The following is a 21684-nucleotide window of genomic DNA, read 5'->3' on the forward strand; positions in this document are numbered from 1 at the left end:
GTTATCCAATGCCAACAAAAGTGGATTCTGAACATTTTATGGAATAATGTCCGTACATAATTAACTATTGTGTATAGGATTTCAGAGTCAGCTGTGTGCTGAGGCAAAATGGTTACATCTGTTGTTATCTTATCCCAGAGATAAATTAATCATCCGTGATTCTGAATAATATTTATACAAAACCCCCTATTTACAATTTAGGAGTAAATTTAAACAATTTAGCAGTTGCCAAGCAATGAGTCTACTTACAAAGGTCAGAAGGACAGCTATATTATAAGAATCCTAGATTCCATCTTGGTCTCTGGATCTCAAGACATCCAATTTATAGTTAGTTTTGTGTTGCTCTGATCCTGCGTACATGACTTCATTGAACAGTAGGAGGTTCTATTCCCTTTCCCCATCATAGTATAAAAGAGGCAGATCCTTTGAGGATTGTGTCAACTTTTATTAAGACATGAAATAACAGGAGACGGATACAGATACACTGATAATCGTGCTCTAATAAACTTTCTAATTCCTGGCTGCACTTGTGCGATATGCCCAGGCACTTGGACAAAACTCGAGTGAGGCTGGTCTCAGTGACCAGTAGCAGGCAGGTAACAGCTGCTGAGCAGCGATGTAGAGTGTCAGTAGTTAGTATTCTAATATCTGATACAACTGTTGCAAGACATACACTTTATAAAATAAGGGAACATTTTCAATTCCTTCAGCAAGCACCAGTCTAAGAATACATGTGCAACTCCAGATCAATATCACAGTGCTCAAATACAGGCTCACACACACAAACAACAGACGAAAACAATCAGCCGTAGCTGTGAAATAGGCTTGTCTTTACAATGACATTCATCCTACATTTAATAGCTAAGCCTTTCATACATTGCAGTTTTCACTATAAAAATAAAATTTCCTTAATTCTCTCTTTGTAACAACGACACATATTGCACCCGAGTGTGGAAGCAGTTCTCTTTGGGCTGCCTTCCTTTCGACCTAAAGGACATGATCAGAGGCCCTCAAATGCTGCAAAAACCTTCTCAACCTTCCCTATCTTCCAGGTGTGAGGGTATGTCCACCCCACATATTAAAAACTCATCCTGGAAGAAACTATTGAATTATGGAAGTATTTAATTGAGCATAAATCCTTATGAGAACCCAACTCAATGTTATCAAGATAAAGATTCAGACAATAGCGACAAGCTGTGCCTTTTATTGTAAATTGTCTATACATATTGCACCTAAAAATGTGCTTCTCAATATCGCTCCTAATGTAACTGAAAGCAAAATCTGGGTGACTAAAGTATGTCATTCAAATTTCAACAACTTTAAAACTTCTGTGTTGTTTATGAGCACACAGCACTAGACTGTCAGCATATTTCATGTTGAACTAATGCCTTAAATAAAAAAAAGGATTTCTATTCATAGGCTGAATGGATTTATGATATTTAAATAATTTCACTTGCATGGTGAGCAAGCGGCATAGCAGTTGTCCGTAGCATACGCACAACGATGTTTCCAGATCATGTAATATCCTTAACCTAACCAGAGATTAGGAATATGCTTATGATAGATAAGATACAAGGACCTGCTGTTCTGTAATACTATCGAGACTGCAGATGGGAGCTCACAGGAGGCTTCAGGAGAGCCTAGGAGCATGGAGCATGGCTCACATTGATTGGTGGCGTATCTACTCGATTTTTTACATAATTATGGATTTGCTGCATTTACCACGTAATCCACCATCTGCTGCATAACCTGCAGATTAAAATAAAATAAAAAAAGTGCAACTAGCTCAAACGGATCAAAAGTTACAAATAATATGACTCCGATTCCTGCGCCCTGGAAAGCTTTTCGCAAAGGTTGGCTGGTCCTCCTACAGTTGTTTGCTGCTGTATTTGGGTGTTAAATTGGTACTAATTAAGGTGAATACTTTTGTCAATGTTACCAGGTGTGAAAATGACAAAATAATGAAGTAATACAAAACGTGCCGCATTGTGCAGCATAATTTTCCTTTTTTTTGCCACATAATTTAGTCAACATTGCTGCATAATTTGGTCCTCCTGTACTGCATAATTCCAGTGGCCCTACTTTACTGTCACTCTTTAATCCAATGTTCATCTTCCTTTTTTCCTACAAACTGTGTCTCTTACAAGATACTTGACACTGTTCATGTAGACTATTCTGTCTTGACAGGCTGATAGGAGAAGTAGAATTTCTAGTTCCAGATTATCAAATAAAATAATGCCACGTTTTCGTTTTGGGTTCAATGTTTGTCACCTATCAGGAAGTGGAAGCTTCCTCAAGACTGGCCATTTTCTGTATAAATGCAAGGGTGCTCGGAGAAATGAGTGCAGCTTTTAGTTTAGCAAAAATACAATATGATGTGAGTTTTTGCTGCCATTTATTATTTTCCTGTCACATATAAGCCACTGCACACCGAGATCCAGACATCCAGACCCTAAAGGATCACAGATGGAATACAAACTGAGTTAGCAATTGTTTTCATCAGTGCTTAATTTGTAAAAAGTGACGGGGCCCTCATCAGGAGTACACTGCAGTTTGCACCACACATTGCCACTGTACTTACACAACTACTAACCATCACACTGCTGCAAGTGTGACAATTCAGACTGTTCGAGGCCGCTAAAGCTTTAATAATGGCTTGGGTGGCAGGTATTAGTTGTTTTTAATGTATATTAAATTAACAAACACGTTTTTCTGCTATCTTTAAATTACACAAACAGCAGCACCATGTGGCAGCTGTCATAAGTGCAGGTTCCAGCAATTAAGTGCCAGTACCAAGCGCCGGAAACCACCGGCTCAAATTAAGCACTGGTTTTCATGGCTGACTATGAGACTTCGTGAAAGAAGTTGTACGATAAACTGCTTTTGGGTGTAGTGTAGGTGCCACAGTGGCAGGTATTTTATTACAGGACATAGCAAGTTAATAGCTAGCAGGTTTAAAGTCCTAAGGAGTGACCCACCCCTTTTCAATGGATCCGAGCCCTTTAAAAAAAAAGTTTGAGACTCCTCCACTAAAATGGATCAACAATTTTGACCTTGTTAAGAGTCTGGCGGGTGAGATACTCCATCAAACTGTGACAGATATCCCATCTGCTGTCTTGCAAGTGCCATAGGATATATGCACGTGTTGCAATATGGCGGAAGCGACTTGTGAAGAATCTCGCCTGCCAAACTCTAAGGCCCTAAGACCCTTGCGACTCAGGCATTTACCTTGCATCAGAATCGCGTTTATAATATAGATACCTATTTAAAGGCCTCCTATTCACAAATGATAAGAGTTTGGAATCAGATAGTGCAGAGGTGTGGAATAAGTAGAGTGTCCAGGTGCTATTTTAGGAAGAGGAAACAAAAGAGAAGGTGGTTCTGTTGGTATTTCTATGCGAAAGCTTTCTGTGTTTAAATGTCAGCGAGGGAACTTGCCATAATCTGGCATGTCCCTTTCGTGCAGAGAATACAGGCACCCTGCATAGGGGCATCTGGATGGGAAATGTACGGTGGACTGTCACTCATATCTTTCCTGTAGGAGGTAATGCAATGTCCAGCTGCTTTCAAACCCCAAACATCACTCTTGTATGCTATAGACTTGCTGTACATCAGTCTGGAACATTCTGACCGCCTGGTATGTATACAGCCAAAAGACAGAGGGAATTAAAAAAATGACAAACATTTCAAAAATGAAAAGGAGGTCGCTGAGGTTCGCCATGGAGCAGGAAACTGAGGAAGCTTTAGGAAGACTGAAACAGGAAGTGGGCTGGGAGCAGGCACACCACAACCGTCTGCTCTTGGGTGCCTCCCCTGTCTGCTGAGACTTGAGGCAACTGGAACAAGACTGTAGGGAGGAGTAAGGAAAGGGGAAGGCAGAAAGGGGTCACTATGAGCCGGCATAGGCGTCTCCTTAGTCTGCAAGAATAGAGTAAGCTGCTCAGTGATGATGAAATTCAGCATCACAGGAATCACACACAGTAGTTCAGAGACCTTGGAACATGGTGGATTGGAGAACCTACAAATTGAGAGCAGATGGCAGGATAGGGGTGTCAAGTTCTTTCATAGAATGGTTTGCTTTTCTAAATGTTTGCATTCCGAATGTTTTTTTTAAATTATTTCGCAAAAAAACTGACATTCATCTATCTTGGACATTATTTCACTTACAAATATGGGTAAAGTAAAACTTGATAAAACATTATTCAGAGCTTAGTAGTCTGAAATCCATGTGAGTATTCTGATTAATGGTAGGCGCGGACATTACAAGGAGTGGGACTTCTATTATGGTGTCAAGAAATGTCAATATTATTATCAAGTTGGAAAAGTTAAAAACTATTGCCCTAATTTAAAGATAGATTGGTGGATGAAATGCACAAACGTGGAGTGTGTCCTGTCCGCCGTAGTACAAAGCGCGTTATAGCCTATGCCACATCTAATACGGCGGATGGGATATCTGTCAAGTTTTGTCAGAGGATCATATCAAGCCATGAGCTCTTTTCACTGTTGGTTGTTGTGTACTATCCAATCTCCTTTAAAAAGCCAGTTTTTCTATTTAGTCATACCACTCAGATGCCCAGTTGCAAGTTGTTCTTAAAATATTACTTAATGCATTATAAAGACAAGACTGGTGCACAAGTGCCGCAGGTGCAGTTGAATGGACACTGGGAGTTCACTAACCCTAAACAAACCATGCGGCTACCGCCAAAGGAATGAGGTTCGACGGCGCATCCGGGCTGTCAGTCCCTGGGGATGTTGGGAGGTGGGATCTTCTCTGCAGAAGGCTCCACTCCCCAGATTTCTCTTGCATACTCTGAGATTGTCCTATCGCTGGAAAACTTGCCGGAGGCAGCAATGTTCTTGATGACTTTCTTTGTCCACTCTTTGGAATTCTGAAAGCAAAGAAAAAAATATTGGTGAAGAAATATGGAAATTCGATTAAATAAATACTCGGTTTTACAAGCTACAGCACAGCAGAAAGGGGCTACCATGGTGTTGACATAAATTCGACCTGTAGCAGTCCCACCTTCAAATAATCTCTTTATAAACTATCCTGATTGCTCTTAAAAATGTCACCTTTTGTTCACTGTAGCCTTCATCCTGCTTGTCTTATGTTCAGTAAATTCTTAGTGTCTCTGGTTTCACACAGCGAATATGTAGCAGACACAGAGACTGGCCAAGGCCACCAGCGCGTGAAAAGTGCTTGTAGAATGTGGTTTAGGTGGCATGTGGAAAATTAGACCTTTAGCTGACTTTCTGATTTTTCTCTAAATGGTAAGTTGACGGGGCGACAGCCATTTATATGGCCATGAGTGTCCTCCCCAGAATCAGAAGGTGAACTGCTTGGACTCTTCATCACTCTTTGCTGCTCTCTTGTACTGGAAAAATACAGGAGCCAGAGACTTTTTCCAGGACCTTAAACAGGAGAGGCCTCATTTACAAGGCTATTGCGCCACCAATGCATCATTTTTTTTATGCACCAGCTGTGCAGTGTGCCTACACATATTTAAACGGCCACGTAAAGTCACCCTGCGTGACTTTTCATGACCTTCTAAATATGGACCCCTTTCATGCATTACTTCCCATGCAACATCCATGGAATCTGACACATTCCCAGATTTACAAAGTTTTGTAAAGCTGGGAATGTGTCAGAATCCCACGCCTCAGGCGTGGGAGTGGTGCAACGAGGAGAAATACTTTTATTTCTCCTAGTTTTTTCCTCTTTCTATGCATGCTGCAAATTAGAGGAAAATGCCATCAAATATTGTTTTTGTGCAGGAAAGTGTCCCTTCCTGCACAAAACCAATCATCCCTGCAATGCAGACATCCATGCAACATGACGTAAGGGTGCCTGTGGTAGTGCATGGCAGCCAATTGTGCGCCAGCGCAAAGAGAAAGCACACGGATGCGTCGGATTGATGTTAATACTATGTATCCCTGTGCTTTTAAAATGACAGCTCGGCACAGCAAAATGGCTTGCTGCGCCGTGCTGTGTCACTTTTTTTTGTATACGAGGCCCTAGGATTACAAATAAAAGCCCTTGATTCTAGGTGACCTCATATGCTCATAAAACCCCTGCAGTTAAGGACTCAAGGTCACTCTCGGAGATTCTGCGGAGGGCACCAAGCTCCAGAGGATGTACGCGCTCAGAAGGAAGTGAGCACTCTATCCAGAGCCAGTAGTTTTTTAGGTCTCGCCTGACCCAGCGCATGCGCTGGTCTGGCGAGACTTATTGAGAGGGCTCCAAAAAGTGCTACCAGGCCAGCCTAGAGCTACAGTGCACGTGCGCGGGCGCGCGCGCCGCGCTTTACCGCGATTACTTTCACTTTGATGTTTGATCGCGATCACTTTTGCGGCCGCACGGCCGCTTGGCATAGCCAATAGGTCTCGCTTTTGGGACCTTATAAGTATTTAGTTATGCAACTGTTGCATGGCTAAATACTTATAAGGTCCCAAAGGCGAGACCTGTTGGCTATGCCAATGCTTGTTATTATTATTTCAACAGATACACAGAACAAAAAGATGCAGACAGAATTGCAGTAGAAGAGGGAGTGCATGGGTCAGTGAAGTACAAAAGGAGAGAATGGATACAGGAAGGTGGGTCACTGTCGATATTAAGAACAACCACCTGATACAGTTAACAATTTTGCAGGCAATGGAACAAGGTTGGTTCAGTCAAGTCTCTTGACATAGGTTTAGAAGGAGGCCCCTGTCAGATGGATGCTTAAGGCCTATGCTTAAGTCTTAACAATGGCCACCAGTTCCTCCATTGCATGAATAGTCCATACCATGGAACACCACACCTGCAAAGATGGAGATTCCTGGACTTTCCAGCCCTGCTTTCACTTACCTGCCAAAAGGAGGAGTGAGATAAGTCTAGTGGTTGTAGAGTTCAGCATGTAAGCATTTTGGTAATAGACATGCCCTAACAATATAACAGGGCCGAGTGATAGGAGAAATGTAGTAATGTTCTTTATGGGACTGACATTTGTTTTCCAAAAGGAAGTAACACCACAACAAGAGGTGTGGTGCTGCGGCCAAGGTGAGGGAAGAGGTGTGGTGCCGCGGCCAGGGTGACTGACTCCGGAATCTGGGGATCACGGTTCGATCCCCGGCGCCGGTGGCAGATTAGCCCAGCACCATGTGACTCTGGGCAATAGCTTGTCAATCTTCCCAACGGCCCCCAGCGTCTAGAGACCCTTATGGGCGCTTTACAAATGTGGATTATTATTATTATCCATCATATATGTGTCACAGTTCCCTCTGGTGAGAATACCACCACAGGTGATCCGCAACATATGCAAAACAGTCTTTTCGCAGTCACTTACTATTAAAAGCATATTTTCTATACCATCCTCTTAAGTTGAAAGTTGATCCAGGAAATGGATGCCTTGGCCTATATATTGACCCATAATTTGTCAGAGATTTCCCTGGTAGTTCAGTGTCAAGTTTCTCATGCGTGTATGTATTGCAGATGATGCTATTTTTACAGGGTGGTTGTGACACTTGCAACATCTTGTTATGTAAAATATGCACAGAACGGGTGAGGTTTGTCACGTTGTTTAGTTTAACTCTACCCTGGGGTAGCCAATATCCCTGCTTGGTGTAAGGCATTCTGTCTCTTTGAGAAAAGCTGAAAGCTTCCACATAGATAACAAAGTATCTTGGGTCCCGCTCAACATTTAAGCGGTCATAAACAAAGTGCTGTATGTCTTCTCTCTAAAGGAAAGATGTTAAGGCCCCACACAGGGTTAAAATAAGAATTCTCTAAAATGTGGGTGGGCGGGGAGGCAAATGTATCTAATGAATACTTCTAACCAAGGATTTCTCACCTTTAGAATATCCCCCAGGTACCAGACTAGAAATGGAAACTTTCTCAACTGTGTTCCCAAGCACTGCTAGATGGCGCCAGGGAGCTCCACTCTGGCTATGTTCCACCCCAGAAGTGAGTGAGCAAAGTACCAACCTATATCACAGACATCAGTGCCTTTCTTTTTGTGCCTTGTAATGCGGTTCCGGAAGTCCACTTCTTCTTTCGTCGGTTTTTGATGAGTTTTCAAATTTAAATCCGGTGTGAAAGGGAGTGATTTTGCCACCTAAGACTATAGGGTTCAAACCATGCTGTGACTGACGGAAACTGACGGTAACGGACTCGCACGAGGTGTGCCTTTTGGTTTAGGCTCGAGGCATGACTCCAAGTTGCGTGATGAGTGCATTCTCATGTACCCGAAGGTGATCTGGCACTATGAAGCAAAGCAGTACATTGCAGAACATAGAAAAAAATCACAGACCTCTAGTAAGTGCTGCACTAAGTCGAGGGGGTTGATTCTGAGACAGATCATCTGTGTACTTGAAGTCATCGGGTAAGTCGAAGACCGTATCTAAGAGGAAACATAAGGCAAAAAAGGACTCCACTCCTTCCTGCTACTCCCTATTTAAAGAGAAGTCTTGAAGGCGTCAAGGTTACAATCAATCTCACGCCCCATCCCTAACTGAGGAGTTGATTCCGCAGACAATTCCAATGTGCCCCGAGTTCCCAGGCCATCAGCGGCACCGCAGCAGGTCGAGCCCTTTTTGGTGGTCATGCTGGTTATTTTTGGCACTCTTATGGTTTTCTGCGGTGTGCCTTTGGACTGCACAGCTTTACTGGGGCCTCCATTTGGGTTACCTCTGGTGGATCAGGCATCAGCACTGTCCGAACCCCTAGAACCCATCTCTGGTTCGGCACCGATTCCGGTGCCCACTTCCATTCTGACTCCAAGGCTTGCGCCAATACCTCTTTCATCAACAGCAGCCCGGACATCACCAAAGAGGAATCTGGTGCTGAATCTGTTGTCTGACCCTGAGCCGATTTGGTTTTAAACCTGACAGAGGTCATGCTTTGACTCCGGTCCAGAGCACCTGGTTCCCACCTGAACACCTGGCTGAAAGATGGCAAGAATTTCCTGCTCTGTAAATATGTAATATATAATTGTCCAAGCCTAATTGCTGTTAAAATGTAATCCTGAGTGAATTTACAATGTGTATATATATTTATCTCTAACCACTAGTATATGTAGTAAACCTTTGTACTTACTACCATTCCTATGTGATTTTAGAGTTTTTCTGTTTATATCTCTTCCTTGAGTGACTTTACAACTTGTACATTTGCTATTTTTCCCTTCTTTCACTCCACTTGTATATATAACTCTAACCACTAGTATATGTAGTAGACCTTTGTACTTACTACCGTTCCTATGTGATTTTAGAGTTTATCTGTTTGTATCTCTTCCTTGAGTGACTTTACAACTTGTACATTTGCAATGTTTACCTCCTTTCGCTCCATTTGTACATTTGCAATTTTTTTCCTGTTTATATCTCTTATATCCAAAGTCCTTATGTAATGCAACTGGTTCTTTTGTAAAGCACTCTGACACCTTCGGGTAATGTTTGCGCTATATAAAATCGCATTAAATAAATAAATACAGCCTGATTCAGACACTATACCTCCACCGCTGTGGAGCTGTCCTCAGAGGCTCCATCATCTTTTTGGTTCCTATTCTCACCAGAGTTTACCACCAACCGGGGATGACAATGGTGATGATGGGAATTAGTAACCTCTGTACCATGATGATAACAGTTTATACATGGACTTACAGAAGGACAGTGGGCTTGATACTTCCCCTGATACAGGGTTGATTTCCCCCTTGGCCACTACCAGAAGACAGTGCTTCCTTTGGTGTGGTAATTGGACGCGTTGCTGAAGTCCTAAATCTTTAACTGCCTACTGTTGAAGTTAAAACAAATGTCCTTGCAGAAGGTCTGCAGCCTGGGCCTACTTTCTCTAATGCTAACTCCCAACAAAACCCTAATTAATGCTCTGATGGGCCCTTGGTTTAAGTCTTGCTCTTACACACCATTATACAGGCAGGTTGCCAGATGTCACAGACCAGCCTTGCGACCCTGATTTTCTTATGCACCACCCTACCCCTGGGAGTTTGGTGGGCCAAGCTTCCACCAGCAACGTGAATCCTAATTCATCCTCATGAACTTCCCCAAATTAAGCAGTTGCAAAGGACTGAAGGATTTTGAAAACAAAAGTTCTCTTGGAGCATTCGTGCCTTGAGGTCGCTTAATGTTATTTGCTTATCTAGGTCAATGTACCCAAACCCTCTGGAACATGGTCAGCAGGACCTTGCAAGTGATCCTGAAGGAATTTAGGTGACATGAAGTCAAATACGTCATTCGATTGCTTAGTACGAAGAGTGAGCACCAGTCTGGTGCTCCATCGTCAGGCATGGATGCAGTCAAAGGTTTTTCAGAGATATGAAGGCTTCCCTTAGGGATATGCCTTCAGATGGCCCCCTCCTATATGGTGAAACGCTGAGTCCACATGTATTGTTTACACCTCTCAACTCCGGCCAGACCGTTCTCCAACTAGTTTTGGCCTTTCCAAGGCTACTCAAGGGGGTTGGCATACAAGCTGTGCCAGGCCCACCGCCGCCACAGCAGTCAACCCAGTTCTTTTGTGGACATAGGCAGGCACATTGCAAGTCACTAAGGGTGTCAATCTTCCAAGTCCCCCTTCATTGCGGCATCAGCCTCCAACCTGCTTTAGTTTGCCTTTTCAAGCACAAAACTGTCCTGTGGGAGGTAGGATCAAATACTGTCTTCAAGGTTTGGAATCCATTACAACTGACAGATGGGTCCTCCAAATCATTCAACCGGGCTGTGTTCTTCTGTTCCTTTCTGACCCACTGTAGCTTATTTTCATATCAGAGAGGCTCCCAAAAGAGCACCCCTCTATCTTACTACAAGAGGTGCAAGCTCTACTTTCCAAAGGGGCCTTTGAGAGGGTTCTGAACTGAGAAACAGGGATGGGGTATTACTCCTGCTGTTTCATCATACCGAAGAAGGATGGAGGACTCCACCCCATTTTAGATTTTTGTCTTCTTAGTGTGTTCCTGTGGAAGGGCAGATTCCAAATGATCATGCTGGGCCAGATTATATCTGCCTGGAAGTGGGAGACTGGATGGTGGCTTTGGACCTGCAGGACGTGTATACCTGTCCTGCAACCCTGCAGATGTTACTTTCACTTCAAGGTAGGTCAGGAGCATTTTCAGTTTGTCGTGCTCTCCTTCAGCCTCACCAGCACCCCTCGAGTGTTCACGAATGGGATCGGGTGGTCGCTACCTTTCTTGGAAGGTTGGGCATACCGGATTCCCCATAGTTCAAAGACGGGCAGTAAAAGGTGGACTTTCTAAAGTTAGTTGCGGACCACTACCAGATGACGGTGAACCTCCTGACATTGCTGTGGTTCTCATTCAACGTGGCGTTTTTGCATCAGACTCCACCACAGAGGCTTTCTATTATATGAACGGAATTGGACAAGCAGTTCTGATAGAGACTTCTGACTGCAGATTCCTCACCTTAGAATATTCCCCAGAAATCAGACTGGATTTGGAACATCTTGAGCAGTACCTGTGCGCACCGGTAAGTGGTATCTATTGGCTCCGCGTTGGCTGCGTCACCCTTGCGCTTTGATATTAGTTCTTTTCTTTCCACACCAACAGCTGGGAAGCTACAGCGGTCTTTTTTTGACCGACTTTTTCAACCCTTTTGTCAACCATTTTTAGCTGTTGTTTCTAGTGTGTTAGGAACATGTCCCCTGCAAAACCTACAGGCTTCTTTTTTTTTGTGCAAAATATTTTATTATATTTTCTTTTTTCTTGTAAAACCATACTACACCCACACTGGGCACAATCGCATAATATGCAATGAGGAGGTGCTACATAGTATTGCGCCTTTGAACATAAAACATTGTTGACATCAAACACAGAGACGTCACTTTAAACAACATTGCAGGACGAACCCCGGTGGTCTGTCTCCCCCGTATTCAGTTAGCACCACTGCTGAAGAAGGACTCGTTCATTGGCCATGGACCACGGCTGGGGGGCGGTCAGAGTTCTAACATAATACCCCTAAGTTCTGCCCATCTCTCCCAGATTTTGTGGTGTTTCTGAGGGCATCCTCTTGACAGGTATATCTGACATTCCATTCCCATGCAGTGATCCATAATTTTGGCCCATTGCTTGACAGACGAAGCAGCTGTAGCCTTCCATGCCTGCGCTGTGTCCCTTTTAGCTACTATTAGGATAGCAGCACCCTCTGATATATATATATATTTTTTTATATCATCCATTATGTAAAGTAGTATTACTTTGGGGTCTCTGAGTACCCTCCTTCCCAGAACCCCCTCCAAGGTCCCTAGCACCCCTCTCCAGATAGGAGAGAGGGTTGAGCAGTGCCAGAATGCGTGGACCAAATTTCCAACAGGGCTGTTGCATCTAAGGCAGGCACCTGAAGCGATCAAGCCCTTCTGGAACAACTTAGTTCAGGTGAGGTAGGTGCGGTGAAGAAGCCTTTGTTGAATCAATCAGAACTCAGAAGCTGTCACTGCCTCAATGTGGGAAGCCACCACCTCAGTCCAGTCCTTGTCGTGAAGCAGGCCCTGGTCCCGTTACAATGCCTCCTTCACCCCTGCCATGCAATCCGGCATGTTGCGAAGTAACATTCGATATCTGTCCAATAGCTTGTGTTCAGAAATATTAGTAAGTAGGAGTTTGGCCTCCGAAGAGGAAACATCAAGAATGGCTGGTATAGAATGTATGTAGGGCGTGAATGCATGTCAGGTGAAGGTATCGGAAGAACTGGGTACGGTGTAGGTCGAATTCTGCTTGTAGATCTTGGAATGATTTAAAAGATCCATTTTGCATCACGTCACCCAGTATGGAGATACCTATTGTGTCCAAGGCAGAAAAAACGTGGAGTGCTACGACCTACGGGAAGCAAGTTCATCTCCACAGGGGGATCTCCAAGGTCAATCTTCTCACCCTGCCGGTAGATGGCAACGTGGCTGACCGCGTCGATATCACTATACCGGTGACCGCAGACAAGGTTGCCGGGCTTTCGCCACCATAGAGCAAATGTGGTAGGGAGTCACGGTTCATGACTCAGCAACTTAAGCCGGGTCATCAAACCCCTCAAACCACCAATCATTTAAAATGAGGAGGTGTGTGGCTTGATAGTATAGAAGTAAGTTGAAAGTGTGCCGGGCGGCAATACTTCTCCAGGGCGATTCGGGAGGGACCCCCTGCCCCATAGCAGAGTACGAAGCATGGCATTGACCCTAGTGAAGAAAGTACGGTGCACAGGTAAAGGGTAATTTTGGAGTTGGTAGAGAAGCCTCGGGACCAGCCCAGCAGGGACAGCGGGAGGGTAGACCAGAATTTAACATCCCTAGCAAGGCTGTCTAGCTGGGTCTACAAATCAGACCTATACTTGCATGTCCTGTCAGACATTATGAAGAATACCGGGTATTTTAAGCCCAGCGGCAGCACCAGTAGTCCGGGCGCTCATGGCATTATAGGCGGACATTGGGGAATGGGAAAGATGGATGACTTGGCCTCGTTCATGCGGAGGCCAGAATAATCCCTGAAGATCTGGAGAATCTGAAGAGCTCGAGGCCTCGATTCCCCCAGTTTGTCCAAGAACATCAGGACATCATCTGCATACAGTGGTATTCTATCTCCTTTCTCTGAAGACCACTAGAAGACTCAAATTTGAGTGTTGATGCACACCCAGGCTGCCAGAGGCTTGATGGCCATAGTGAACTGCAGAGGGGACTGGGGTCATTCCTGGAGTGTGCCTCTATTGATGTCTAAACATTTTGAGACCGCCCCTCTAACCTGCATCCTCGTCGTGAGATTTGTGTAAACCATGGGCCGAAGCCGTAGCAGCTCAGTAGGGTGAACATGTAATCCCAGTTGACTGAATCAAATGCCTTCCTGAAATTTATCATAAACAGGGCTTAATGGCCAGGCTATCTGCTGCCTAGTTCTATGGCATTGTGGACACTGCACATATTGTGCTACATGGCCTGAGGCATGAACCCTGATTGATCTGGGTAAATAAGGCGAGTAATGACTCCCGCCAACCTGTTGGCCAGCATCTTTGCCCAGATCTTCACCTCCAAATTCAAAAGAGAGATCAGCTGATATTCTTTGCATTTTTTTCAGGCCTGGCTTTGGGAGTACCACGATCTCAGCTGCTCTGAGGTTGTGAGGGAGTGTGCCCAAAGTGAGAGCCTCTTTAAAAGTGTTTAGCAATATGGGGTCTATATGTGGCCAGAGTAGGTGCCAGAACTCGGTCGGAAAGCCGTTAGGCCCAGGGGCTTTTCCCCTGTGCAATTACAATTGCCCTAGGGCCATCTCGAGCTCCTCGAAAGTGACCTCTGCTTCCACCAACTCATGTTTCTCAGGGGATCAGCGCGGCACTGGCACATCAGCCACAAACTGATGTACGTCTTCCAGTGGGATCTGATCCATACAGCTCACCATAGTGCTCCACAAAGATGGCAGTGATCGCATCCCTGCCTGTTATCCGAGAGCCCTCAAACGATTCTAGGAGCATAGCCAAGGCCCCCGCCATGCGGGGTTGCATAGCCAATGCCGTGTAGGAGAGCCTCCTCCATACGTGGCTATGTAGCGGCCCTCAAGGTTGAGCACCTGTGTCAAGGTTTTCAAGCAATTGCCAAGCGTGAGTAGAAGGGGAGCATCTACCTATCAAAATTGGGAAGCCCGATATAGTGCCTGTTACTGCCACATAGCGACCTAGGCTATCATGCCGCCCCTTGGACACCGCCATAAGGACATGTGTATGAACTAGAATGGCCTCGCCCTGCGATCCTCGATGAAATCCCAAATGGAAGTCCTGTGAAAATCTCCATTGGGCCAGGAAGGGGCAGTTGTTGCCCAAGAGAAGGGTCTCCTGCAGCAAGAGGATGGTAGGACCATTTCTGTGAGCTGCTTTAAGTACTGCCCCACGTTTAATTCTGTCTAGCATGCTATTTACATTCCACGAAAGTAATGATATCCTACCTGGGGGCTCTCCTCCCTTCTTCCCTCCTACGTTATCTGGTCTAACAGGCATAATGTAAAGTGGTTAGGTATATCAATGTTGGATGTACATGTGTTGAACATGAGGCGATTGCGTACAGGCCTTCAGTGGAGCCAACCAAACGAAAACTGCCCAGAACACCTTCTCCATACTAGAAGTACCTGTTGTGGGGCAACTAGGGACAGTAGTCAACTAGGTAACCTGAGAAGTGTATCTACCCTATGAGTAACCCCCCTCCCAAAGTACCCAAAGGGACAAGCCTAACAACAAACTAACAAGTACAAGTCACAAAAAGAAATTAACCATGATGATGACGGTGGGTGCTGGTGATGCAGTGAAGAGTATGAAATCCCTGTGCCCCTAGACTTCGATGTGCTAAGATGCCTGCCAGTTGAAACCTAATAAACACCTATATAAGACCTGGGGGTTCTGATGAGTGCACGGTAGAGGCTGCACTCTCGAGTGGGTTGTCAGTCCTCACAGGAGCAACAGTTCCGCTGCAAGATCTCTCTGGACCAAGGGATCTGACCCTCTGCTCTTGGCAGTGTGCCACTTACCTGGGTGTCTATCAGTGCCTCCCCCCGCGAGATGAGGACTGTAAGACAGTATGTAAGCTCCTCTATCCAGTCCCTAACACCTTAAGTAGTGTCAAAGCAAACGTTTTTTGGGGGAAAGAGGAGCATATATGCAATGCTCATGGCCTGTAGATTTTGCTTTGCCTCCAGGAAGGAGCACTGCTGCTTCTGAAGCTTTGGGGTGTAATCGGGAAAGATCATCATGGGAGATGATTGAAATGTTAGTAAACCAGCTTTGCGTGCCACTCTCAAGACGGCATCTAGGTGTGCTTAGTTGAGGTCTTGGACAATAAAGTTACAGGGCGGGGTGCCCATTGGGGGCTTAGCGGCCAGGGCACGGTGCTCTCTTTCTACTATGAAGCAGTTAGAGACATCTGTAGTGGGTATCCAGCTTTTCAGCCATTCGAAGATGAATGAGGTAGGGGTTTTCCCTTTTGCGCCCTCCGGTATACCCACTATGCGTAGGTTGTTACATCTCGATCTGCCTTTTGCATCCTCCACTTGGGCCTCTAAATGTCCCACCAAACATTGCAGAGTCACCAGGCGGGATTCGTGCGATTTGAAGGCATCTTCAGTCTTGGATACCCTGCCCGCCACCTCAGTAACTCTGTGTACAGTATTCCTTAGGTCTTGTCGGATCAGAGCAAGGTCGACTTTGAGTTCCCCCATTCTTCCCTCCATAGTGTCTTTAAGGTATTGGACTGTCTGCAGAATGGAGGATGTCTGTAGCCCCTCAGTCAGCTGACTTTCCGCTCCATTCTCTACGGCAGGTGCTGTTTGTTTAGTGAATTTGTCTATCTTTTTTTGGAAAGCAGAGCCAACTGGCTTGTCTCATGCCATTTCTGGTGTCAAAGGGGGGCAGTCGCTGTAGAAGGGGCCAGATGGAGAAGATCAAGATAGTTTTGGTCCTCAGCCAGGGCCATCAGTGCTACCGAAACCACAGGCTGTCTGTACAAGGTCAGTATAGTCCACACTGCAGCATTTGGACTGGCCCAAGTTGTGCTAAGTCAGGGTGTTAATGTCGCATTGTTTGAGTATCCTCCGGAAGCAGTCTCCTCCTCAGTGTCGCTCAGCTACCCCAATCTGTGGCACCACTGGGCTGATGGCAAAGGGGGTGGATAGGGCTCAACAGAGCCGGTGTAAGGTTCACAGCAGCAGCGGCCCGTCAGTGCCCAGCAGGGCAAGGAGACTGTGGTGTTGGCTGCAGGACCCCGCTGACTCCCAAAGTAGGCCCAAGCCACATATGCTGCTGCCCCCATCATCCCCACCAGCAAAATCAATAAGGGGGTCTCACGCAGGTCAATTGCACCGCCTGTCGCTGCCCACACTTGATCACCGTTGTGGTGTGAACCGCCTGCAGCAGTTGCCTCCCTGGGTGAGTTCTGTTCTTTGAAGGGGAATGGAAAAGTCTTTGTAGTCTCTGTGGTAATAAGGGGCCCAGTGCAGGGAGCAGTACGTTAGAGAGCCTACCTGAGTTTGGCGCGGCAACTGTTGAGCAGTCACAGGTGGAAAGGCCAGGCAAGGGGAGTGTTGAAAGGCCAAGAAGGGCCAGAGTCACCATTTGCAGAGGCGGCTCCCTCCGCATCTGTGGGAAATCTCCCTGCAGACCGCTGTCCCAAAGGTGTGTCAGAGAGTGGCTGATGGGCCAGGCCACAGCAAGAGCCAGCAAAAGAGCTCCAGCATCGCCTCTCACCTCCCCTCTGCGGTACAGCCATGCTGCAGAGTGCCGTGCAGGTCAATCTGTGCTGACGTGGAGCCACCACCTGCAACAACCTACCTCCCAGGCTTCGGCCAACAGCACACGAGTCCTTCTATCAGCCCAGTGTCAATCTCTCTCCCTCTGCTGTTGGGCCCAATCTGGAGTCATCTTATCAGCCTAGTGCCATCAGCATAGGGAGAGTATGAGGAGGGTGGGGGGACCCCATTCTGGAGCAGGCCATCCTCGGAGCTTCGGAGGTGCAAGGGAGAGCCCACTACCATTTCCCACAGGGAGAGCACCACAGCCTATTTCTTCTCCAAACTGCAAGCCCACCCTCCACGCGCTTTTGGCCCGTTTTTGGTTACCTCCCTAGTACAACCTGTTGTGGTAAGAAATTGTGACTTGCAGGCACTTTCTGTGTGGGAGCCGCCCTGAACAATCAACTCGGGCGGTCACACTGCGAGGATCGGGTGACTGGATACGGATTACTGGCGCAGTGCATTGGAGCCCTTCTACAGAGCGATCACCATGTTTGGTATCAAAGCAAACCCCCAAAACCTACAGCTTTTAAACCTTGTGGCGAATGTCACAAACAGATGTCTGTGTCTGATCCCCACTTGGTCTGTCTCTTGTGCCTGGGGTCGGATCACAACCACAAGGTCAGCATTGAGTGCAAGTTGAAGCATCTCAAGGCGATTCGCAAGCGGGTGATAAATCTCCTGGTGATGTTGAAGAAGAAGGTTCTGCCCCATTCCCGGTACCATTCCTGGGGTAGATCTCTGGTCCAGTCCTGGAACTTTCCAAAACCTCTTCCTCCAAGTTGGGTAAGTCCAAGAAGAATAAGTCGAATTGTTCTGCATATTCCCCATCTACGCAGATTGCTTCTCGGCTCTGCTTTGCGCACGTCACCTGTAGAGCCAGCGTCTGGGCCTGCTTTGCGCTACCAGAGTTCCCTGGAACAAGAGTGACACCCGCCCAACTAAAATAATTTTATGACGCCATGTACACCATCTTTGGGCCACCAACCCCCTCTGGTGCGCCTTCGTGCCCCAGCTGAGTTATCGCCAGCTGGATCACCCCGACGCCAGCTGAGCCCTCTGGATCCCCCGGGTCAGACTTAATGCCTACAATGGTGCCTATACCCACCACAGCTCAAGTACCTCTACCCCGCTAACCAATAAAGTAATTTCCATACTCATATCGACTCCCAGTTAGTGTCGCCTCGACGAATGTCGATGTTGACTCTGGGGGGGCGATGAGGAAGAAGGGTATTGTACCATTGAGGACAACCCTGACAAGGAAGAAAACTGGTATGAAGAGCTGGGTGACGCCAGCGGCCTGGACACATCCCCAAACTCTGGCATGCTTTCCCCTCCAGGCCCTGTTTCGGTGGAATGCACATCCTTCACAACAGTGAAGCGCATGGCAGGGGAGGTCCTTCACCCACAACTGCCTGCAGTTGAGGTAAAGACCAATTTCTTGACAGAGGTTCTTCATCCAGGGTCGAGCTCTGCCAAACCTGTGCTCCCCTTTAATGAGGTTCTCACTGACGTTCTCCTTGGGGCCTGGGCTAAACCTTGCTCTGGGACTCTTGTGCACCGCATGATTGCCCATCGCCATTGTTCCACCCCAGGAGTCCAGCTTTCCTCTCCCAGCGTCCCTCCCTTGAGAGCTTAATAGTAGAGGCCTCAACAGCCAATTTTAACATGAATGCATTGCCTTCCACTCCACCACATAGGGAATCCAAGAGGCTGGATACTTTTGGGAAGAGCATTTTGTCTTCCGCCAGCTTGGCTTTGCAGTCAGTAACAACCATATGTCTCTTGGGCCAATACTCCCATGCATTATGGGACTTGGTAGCTCAGCTGCTCCCGTGCTTCCTGAAGAGGGCACACCATCCTGGACCAATCCTTGGTGAAGGGCTGGGACACAACAATGTTTGCCATCAGGTGTGGGCTGAACACTCTGGAATCTCTAGGAAGGGCCAATTCATCTATGGTGGTACTCTGTAGCCAAGACTGGTTGCGGTCCATTGGGTTTTCTGGGGATGTGCAGTCACCCTAGATGCTCCAGATTGGGTCAGGAGGATGTGGTGCCGGGAACGTCTGGGCATGAGCATCTGCGCTACGATCAGGCAACCACTTTGGGAGGATCTTCTGTTGCAGCAGCAGGGCAGGGTTCAACACCCAAACCAGCGTAATCTTCACTGCCATGCATGGTGATTGATCGGTGGCAGCTAAATACATATTCTATACCACCCGAGGTTGAGGATGTTTTATTTCCTGCTGGTGTCCCTCTGCAGTCCATTTATGCCAGGTGCTGGGACAAATGTATGGCCCTTTGCAAGCCAAACTCTCAAATGTTTTGTTAGTTTTTTCTTTGTCCCAGCAAGGCCTTGCAGTGGGCCCTGTTAAAGGTTGTTTGTCTGGCCTTTCGGGCTTTTGCGTTTGTTGGACCAACTGTCCTTGTTTATATGACATGTTGTGAAGTGACTTCTTAAAGGTTTGCCACATGTTTCTTCTGAAGCCAATTATGATGTCACAGTGAGTCCTTAACTTGGTCCTACCATTCCTCATGTGCACTGCCATTGAGCAGATGCACAGCTTCTCATTGTGTCTGACTTTCAAGATTGTAATCACATAAGTTTGTCTAATCAGTACTCTAAAGGCCCTATTGGTAAAACCAACCTATACCATTTTTTTTCCAGACCGACTGCTGCTTAGAATACGGACGGCCATCTTGCTGAATGTCGGGAGTCCTTTTTATTTTGAGCAGTCCATCACCCATCCAACGTTCTTTGCCCTGCCTCACCTCTTGTAAAAGGGATAGAAATTCCATTGGCTGGCACCCAAAAGAGCTTTAAGCTTTTACATCGATCACACCAAAAACCTCTGTGGACGATCAGCTTTTTGTGGGGTTCTTTGGGGGAAAGGAAGGGAAGGCAGTGCAGAAAATGACTCAGTCTAGGTGAACAGTGCTCTGCATTAAGATCTGCTACACAGTGGCCAAAAATCTGCCTCGGAAGTTCTGAGAGCTTAAGCTAAGGCTACCATCACTGCATTAGCATCAGAGTGCCTGTCCTGGAGATCTGTCAGGCTGCAATGTGGGCTTCAATGCGCATGTTCACGAAGCACTACTGCCTTGGCAACTATGTCGGGAAGGAAGGGAATTACACCCATACGGTCCTGTAAGACTTTTGGTTTGAGCCCACTCGATTGACCCTCCACCTTCAGGAGGTACTGCTTTGGTGTCTATTCTAAAGGTGAGGAATCTGTGGTTAGAAATATCCAAGAGAGGAACTAGCTACTTACCTTTCGTAATTCTGATTCTGATGGATACTGTAACCGCAGATTATCACTGCCCTCCCACTTCCCCGTTCTGTGGGGAGTCTCTTTTTAACAATTAAAAAGGTGATAAATTAGACATGTGCACCTTTGAACAGACAATTGTTTTGTGCTCTGCGTCCAAGGGCATGAAAAGAGTCAACCAAAAAAATAGACATCGGCGCACAGGGGTGGTGTCTTCTGCTCCATCACTTTTGAGGCGGAATGAAGGCAACGTGGAGCTGCACTTCACAACATAATGATGTACATTCGGCACTGCTGAGAACATTTCCCGGGCCAATATAGCACCTGAGAAATATCATAAAGAGAGGAATCTGTGGTTAGGTAACTATCTACCAGAAGGAGCATTATCAAAGGTTAGTAATTTGTTTGTTGATGCTATGTATCTTCACCGCTTTCATCTTGTACTAACTTGTAGTGCAGATGGAGGTCAACTGAGGTCCAGTTTGGAATATATGGGTGGAAGTCACAAACATTCCAGAGAGGGGATCATGCTACTCAACATTATTTATGTAGTATTTGTCATTATTCAAGGACAGGTTTAAGTTGAGCAACAATAATATATCTCCTGAAATCGCGTAATTCCAGACTCCTGTCATAGATTGATTTACCAGATCAGATAAAACAAAGACATTTATGATTAATAGTCTTGAGCATATCAGCTATGGATATAATCCGGGTGGTCTGTGCAATGTTATGAAGAAATACATCCATCACACATGTTGCCCTTTGTGTACAAAAAAGTGATGAATTGAATGCTTGAATTAATCTCAGCCACTGGTAATTACTTAGGCTGCATCCCAATACATTCTTATTTTACACACCATGCCACCTCAGTTTGGACCCAGCCCTATGCAAACCTGTCTTGACCAAGCTCCAATGAGAACAGTCTAGCCTGAACTGCCACACCAGGTCCTCCCTGAACCAGAACACAGGTAACCCAGGACAGGTTTTGCCCAAATTAGTCTTCGTCAGCCAGGTATAACTTAGTTCCAGTGACTCAGTGTGCATAGGACCACATCTGGGCATACCCATCCCACAGTGGGGCTGTTCCCACTGGAGCAGGGTCAAGATTTCATTACTTCTTCCCCCAACGTGCTCCTTAAAGTCTGGACTGGTGGCCCAATCCAGG

General features: G+C 46.2%; 1 protein-coding gene across 1 annotated transcript in view; it reads right to left on the reverse strand.

Moving 5' to 3' along the window:
* Positions 1–430: 430 nt before the first annotated feature.
* The window catches only part of PYGB (glycogen phosphorylase B), a 567212-nt gene continuing 545958 nt past the window's right edge, over positions 431–21684 (reverse strand). The window contains exon 20 of the mRNA XM_085612338.1: positions 431–4889. Within this exon, the coding sequence (XP_085468464.1) occupies positions 4737–4889 (153 nt within the window). The 3' untranslated portion in view covers positions 431–4736. The remainder of the gene's footprint in view (positions 4890–21684) is intronic.

This window comes from Triturus cristatus, chromosome 6 (assembly GCF_964204655.1).
Source record: "Triturus cristatus chromosome 6, aTriCri1.1, whole genome shotgun sequence".
In the NCBI taxonomy this organism is placed as follows: Eukaryota; Metazoa; Chordata; class Amphibia; order Caudata; family Salamandridae; genus Triturus; species Triturus cristatus.